The 6,609-nt window shown below is 44.9% G+C and overlaps 1 protein-coding gene across 5 annotated transcripts in view; it reads left to right on the forward strand.

The window, feature by feature from the left end:
• Positions 1 to 6,609, forward strand: part of LOC131685685 (Golgi-specific brefeldin A-resistance guanine nucleotide exchange factor 1) — a 31,567-nt gene continuing 24,958 nt past the window's right edge. For 2 of the 5 annotated variants that reach the window (XM_058969568.1, XM_058969571.1), the window contains exons 1-8: positions 38 to 298; positions 442 to 2,122; positions 2,182 to 2,675; positions 2,736 to 2,944; positions 2,999 to 3,490; positions 3,549 to 4,983; positions 5,040 to 5,135; positions 5,198 to 5,467. In XM_058969568.1, the coding sequence (XP_058825551.1) occupies positions 197 to 298; positions 442 to 2,122; positions 2,182 to 2,675; positions 2,736 to 2,944; positions 2,999 to 3,490; positions 3,549 to 4,983; positions 5,040 to 5,135; positions 5,198 to 5,467 (4,779 nt within the window). In that variant the 5' untranslated portion in view covers positions 38 to 196. Of the gene's footprint in view, positions 299 to 441; positions 2,123 to 2,181; positions 2,676 to 2,735; positions 2,945 to 2,998; positions 3,491 to 3,548; positions 4,984 to 5,039; positions 5,136 to 5,197; positions 5,468 to 6,609 lie in introns of all 5 variants that reach the window. The other 3 variants (XM_058969569.1, XM_058969570.1, XM_058969572.1) reach the window with 3 other exon arrangements.

The raw sequence follows: 6,609 nt of genomic DNA on the forward strand, positions 1-6,609 counted from the left end.
GCAAATCGTTCAAGTGATTCTGTCAAAATGTATCAAAAGGAACATTGAAGAGAAGAAAAAAACGTAAACGTCATTGCTGTGAGTTGGAAGTATGCTAGTGAAAAATTTATCTGATACTTGAGAAATTTTGTCTAATTCTCCCTCGGAACAGTTTCCTGTGCGCTTCAAGAATCGACTAGCAGCAATTAATATCGTGATGTCTCCCCCGGGGAACGGAATCTTTGTCGTCCGGGGCGAAATGTCCACCCTGACGACGGCAATGCGACGTGGCTCACGGTGGAGCTCCAACACTTATCAGGTCAGTCATCCGATGGGAAGGAAGCTGATTATCCCTCCCATAACGTGTAATTGAATGCATTGTTACGAGTTTAATGTCATCGTTTCGTATAAATTTTCGAAGGAAAGATTTTCTGCAATATGTTTTGTTTTTTTTTCTCGTAGGAGGACGAAAAAGATGGTCTGTTGAAAAACTTTCATGAATTGAAGGAAACACTGCTTCAGGTGGAGGATTTACGATTAGTCGAACCGGGAGTATTTCTAGGGCCATTTCTGGAAGTGATACGTTCGGAGGAAACCACCGGACCTGTAACCAGTTTGGCTCTGGCGGCTGTCAACAAATTCCTGTCCTACGGACTGATAGATCCAACTCATTCGACGCTGGCAGCTACGGTGGAAAGTATTGCGGATTCAGTTACACACGCCCGGTTCGTGGGTACCGATCAGACCTCCGACGGGGTAGTGCTGATGAAGATTGTACAAGTTTTACGCACGCTGATGCTGAGTCCGGAAGGGAGTGCTCTTTCCAATGAAAGTGTTTGCGACATTATTCTGAGCTGTTTTCGGTTATGCTTCGAGCCACGTTTGAATGAGTTGGTCCGGAAAACGGCGGAGAATGCCTTGAGAGATATGGTGCTGTTATTGTTCATGAGATTACCGCAGTTTGTGGAGGGTGGTCACTTTAATCTCAAGACATTGAAGATGCGCTCTAGCTCGATGGATCAGACTAGCAAAAAACGAAAAAGTAGTAAGGTGGAACTAAAACCCTTGTCGTCAAATCCCAAAATTATAACGACCGACGAAAGCAGCTTAAATGAACCAGAACCAACAACTCCGGTTGTTAGTAATGTTCCGAAAGGATTGAAACCTCCCCCTTTGTCGACTACACCGGCAACACCAGCCGGACCAATTGTGGATATGCAAGGAACGATATCTCAAACGCCTAGAAGTTGTCAAGAACCGAAACAGGAAGCAGTTACAGCAGAAATCGATCCTCAAGCTCGATCAGAATCACTAAACGATGTTGTCCAATCGGAACCAGAGGATCCTCCAGCAGCTTCGTTTGTAGATGCGGTAGGCGTTCGTTTCACCCATCAACAGGACGAAGAAAATGTTGGTCAAACTCCGCACCTGCCCTATGGATTGCCGTGCATTCGCGAACTGTTTCGCTTTCTAATCTCGCTTTGCAATCCTCTGGACAAACAGAATACCGACGTTATGATCCATATGGGTCTGACGCTACTAACTGTAACGTTTGAGGTGGGTGCAGACAGCATCGGGAAGTATGATTCTCTGCTAGCCATTGTCAGGGATGATTTGTGTAAAAATCTGTTTGCGCTACTAGCAACGGAGCGAATTTCCATATTTGCTACCGATTTGCAGCTTTGTTTTCTGCTGTTCGAATCGTTACGATCGCAGCTTAAGTTTCAGCTGGAGTACTATCTCACCAAGTTGGCAGATCTGATTGTTAACGAGAACCCGCGGATTCTGTACGAAGCTAGAGAGCTTGCTCTGGACAATTTGCTACAGCTGTGGCGCATACCGGGTTTTGCTGCAGAACTCTACATCAACTATGACTGTGACTTGTACTGTTCCAATCTGTTCGAAGACCTGACCAAGCTGCTGTCCAAGAACACCCTATCGGCAACGCATTCGATCTACAGTGTCCACACGCTTTCGCTGGATGCCCTACTGACGATTATCGGTGCAATCGAACGAAACTGCATCCAGGCGAAAAATGGTGAGAAACCGACGTACATGCGGCATTCCAGGAACAACTCCAGCGTGGATAGAATAGTGCTGGAACCGAGTCTTTCGCTGGATCAGAGTGGGAGCAGTCCGCAAGGTAGGTGTCGATTTTGTAAAAATAAACTTTTTCTCAATTACAACTAATGTCGCTTTTAGACCCCGACGTCAGCGAAGTGGTACCGGTGGAAAGCATCAACAAGTACTTGAAGTCTAGTCAGAACGAAGATCGACTGCGGCAGATCGTTCGCCAGGAAGCAGCCGGCGATGGAACGACGCTAAGTCACGAAGAATTGGCAGCAATCAAGAAAAAGAAACGGCTACTAACGCAAGGAACGGACCTGTTCAATCAACGGCCGGAGAAGGGGATTCAGTTTTTGCAGGAAAATGGTATCCTGAACAGTACGCTGGATCCACTCGAGGTCGCTCACTTTCTGCGAGAGAACTCCGGTCTGGATAAGAAGATGATTGGCGAGTACATTAGCAAGAAGAAGAATGTGGAGAGTAAAATTTTGGAGGTTTTCGTCAAATCGTTCGATTTTGCCGGGTTGACCATCGACCAGGCGCTGAGGTTGTACCTGGAAACGTTCCGATTGCCCGGGGAAGCACCGTTGATTTTTTTGGTCATGGAACATTTCGCTGATCACTGGCATGTGAGTGGAATTGGTATGGGAATCTTTGATGCAATAAAAATATTTCGTTTTTTTTTTCAGAATTGCAACAATGAACCGTTTGCAAACACGGATGCTGCGTTCCGATTAGCATACGCAGTCATTATGCTAAACATGGATCAACACAACTACAACGCGAAACGTTTGAATGTGCCAATGACGGCTGAGGATTTTCTGAAAAATTTACGTGGATTGAACGGAAATTCCGATTTCGACCAGGACATGCTGGTCAATGTTTATCATTCTATTAGGTAAAACGTTATAATACGTGTCCTATTCTTTAATTTTTACGATCTCACTTTCAGAAACGAAGAAATTGTCATGCCAGCCGAGCAGACGGGAGTAGTTCGCGAGAATTACCTGTGGAAGGTTCTGCTGCGCCGGGGAGCCACCAAGGATGGTCTGTTTCAGCACGTGTTCGGTCCCAATCACGATCGCGAACTGTTCCGAATTATTCAAGGATCGACGCTGGCAGCGCTTAGTTTCATTTTTGACAAGAGTCCGGACAACACCCTGCTCTATCAAAAAGCTATGAACGGGTTCATCAAGTCGGCGGTAATCGCCTCGCACTACAGCCTGCACGGGGACTTTGATGCGCTGGTGTTGACGCTGTGTAAGTTTACAACGCTGCTGAATCCCCCGGTCGACGTGCACGAAATTACTACCAACGTGCTGTTCGGGCAGAATGTGAAGGCTCAGCTGGCGATGAAAACGGTGTTTGCGTTGATTCATGATCATGGAGATTGCATGCGAGAAGGTTGGAAGCACATCGTGGATGTCGTTCTTCAGCTTTTCAGGTAAGTAATGTGAAAAGTTCAAAACCACGATATGAAATAAATTCGTTACTTTCAACAGACTCAAACTTCTACCGAAGACTTTAATGGAAGCGGAAGACTTCTGTGAAGCTGGTGGTAAGGTAGCTCTGATTCGTGATCAGAATCAGCTTCCCAAAACGGATGCCGGTTTGCTGAGCAGTTTGTACTCTTACCTGAGCAACGACAGCCAACGGCAACCATCTTACGAAGAACAGGAAATCATCAAACTATCGAGACGATGCATTAAAGAGTGTCAAATCGATCAGATCGTGAATGAATCCAAGTTCATGCAGTTTGAATCGCTAGTAGAGCTTGTCAATGTTCTTCTAGGCATGATCAAAGCTCCCGAGAGTCACAAATCCGTCGGACTGTGGTACGCGGAAAATACGGTGGTCTTTCTGCTGGAGTTATTGGTCAAGATTCTGATTCAGAACAGGGATCGCTTACTGCCGATCTGGAAACCCTGTCAAGATCAGCTCTATCTATTGCTGAGCGGTGCATCTTCCTGTGATTACACCTATCTGCTACAGCGGACTACCGTGGCACTGCTAAAACTAGCCATTTATCTAATGCGCAACGAAGAAATCTGCTCGACAATCCTTCAGAGTCTAAGGATGCTGCTTCTTCTAAAACCAGCCGTCATTTGGTCCATCTCCAAACCAATCTCCATCGGTATGTACGAGCTACTAAAAACCAGCGCACAAAACATCCATTCAGAAGCTGAATGGATCATTGTGTTCACCATTCTTGAGTGCGTTGGAGCTGGTGCTATACCACCGGAGTATGACGAGGCACCCTCTATATCGGGTACAAAATCCGACGGCGCTCTGAGCAGCGAAGAAGATTCGGGACTACCCGACCGAGGTTACATTTCAGATTCCGAACTGAATGCCATAAAGAATGGACATTCGCCCAATTCCTGCACGCCACTGATCAGTCCAACCGGAGACAACTGGATTTTGGTCAACAAGGACGCCGATATTGTTTCGTCTCGATCATCATCCCCAAAACATTCGATCCAATACCGCTGTAAACTGCTGGAGCACTCTCCCTTCGCACTGGTCAAATGCTGGGAAAGTTTGGCTTTCATTGTCCGGAACGTAGCTCACATCACACCGTATAACTTTGAAAGCTGTGTCCGTTGCATTCGTACCTTCGTCGAAGCATCGATGAACGATGGCAAGGAGAAACGTCGCCGACACCGACGGATCGGCGGTAGTGGTAAGAATTCTCGGAATAAAAATCGTAAAAATGATAGCAGCGATAGTGAAACGGAGGAACTTCCCGAAGCATACGAGTCCATTTCGATTCAGCTGCTTGATTTGATGCACACTCTTCACACCCGGACGGCGCAAATCTTTCGCTGGTGGGCTGAAGAGGGGGGTTCACTGCCGCAGTGCTCAGCCCTCTGGTCACAGGGTTGGTGTCCGCTGTTGCAGGGCATTGCCCGGTTAGCTACTGATCAGCGGAGGCAGGTGAGATTTAACAGATTGTCTAGTAATTTACACATTTTAATTCGGATGCTTTTCAGGTTCGAACGAGTGCAATCACCTGCCTGCAGCGAGCTTTGTTGGTTCAAGACTTGCAAACGCTCACCGGATTGGAGTGGGCTGGTTGCTTTAAACAGGTAAATTAAAATAGCCCATCACTTGCAAGCTGATCATGTTATTATAATTTACCACCGCACAGGTTCTTTTTCCGCTACTATCGGAACTGTTGAGTGAGAAACCTGCCAAACCGGCGGATGCTGGTTTACTGGAAGAATCCCGGATGAGAACTGCAACCATAATGTCGAAAGTTTTTCTGCATCATCTGACGCCGTTGATCGCTCTTGCCGGGTTTACCGAGCTGTGGTTGGAAATTTTGGACTACTTTGAGCGTTTCATGAAGATCGGTTCGGATATGTTGTACGAAGCCGTGCTGGAAAGCTTGAAGAACATGCTGCTGGTGATGCATTCGGTAAGTATTCTATAGTTTTAAGAGTTCGCATATAATCAATTCCGGGGATTCAGATGGTAAGCCATTCATCAGGTGTTCGAGCTGTCGAAACAAAACATCCAGTTCCGCATTGGAATCATTTGTTAAATATTCAGTTTTCGGCGAAACGTAAATTTGTGTACATCGATACCGAGGATATGTCCACGATACCACAGGGCGCCACAGTTACAACAAGCACACGATGACCGGATGGAGTAACTATCGTTCTGATCTAGTGACATCCTTTGGTTTTTCCTATAATGTTGACATCCATATACTTGTCACTTCGTGACAACACTTCGAATGGTTCTTCGCATGGCCTCTACAATGATTTCCTACTGGTATCGAATTGGATTTTTTTCCTTTGTTACTGCTCAAGATTCTCGAAGATTTGATTAAATGAATTTGAAAACTCCACGACCTACTGTTTCTGGCTCGTCAAGGAATTCACCGGGCACACGCGTTGCTTGGCCGTGTACCATATCGGCTGCTGAACATTTAAGGTCTTTTAGGTATATAAGCTGTCTAGCAGAGCATGGTTGTGTATCAGTACACGATTTCCACGAACTTTATTATAATTATTATTATTATTATTTATTTGCGAGGCTTTAACCTTAAAGGTCATTCACCTTAAAAGAAAAGGATAATCACATGTCATTTATGTAAACTATGGAAACTGAGGGACAGTTCTCTTCAATCAATAACACGCGTATGTTTTGATGGTGTACACTAAACTGAGAACGATCGTCCAGCAATCGTTTGTAATATATTTATTTACTTCATCGTATCCTCACGCATACTTGCGTACACTGTGGTACTCCCTTATTACTGGGTTATTCGACAATACATAACAATCCTTACCCCTCTTAAGTTTATAAATTCAGCACGATATAATTCAGTTTAAATAAATTTACATAATAAAATCTTAACTAATTGTAATAAAATTCAAAATTATATCATAAAATATTTCACTTAGAATATGTAAAATTCTTTTCGATGTTGGCTCTTCTTAATCTGTTCGATCTCCTTAGAGTAGGAGTTTGTATTTTAGCTGTTCTTCGTTTGCCACTCGATGACTCAAAAAGTTTCCTGCGTTTGATAATCCTCTCTGGAAAACATCCTCC

The sequence above is a fragment of the Topomyia yanbarensis genome, chromosome 2 (assembly GCF_030247195.1).
Source record: "Topomyia yanbarensis strain Yona2022 chromosome 2, ASM3024719v1, whole genome shotgun sequence".
NCBI lineage: Eukaryota > Metazoa > Arthropoda > Insecta > Diptera > Culicidae > Topomyia > Topomyia yanbarensis.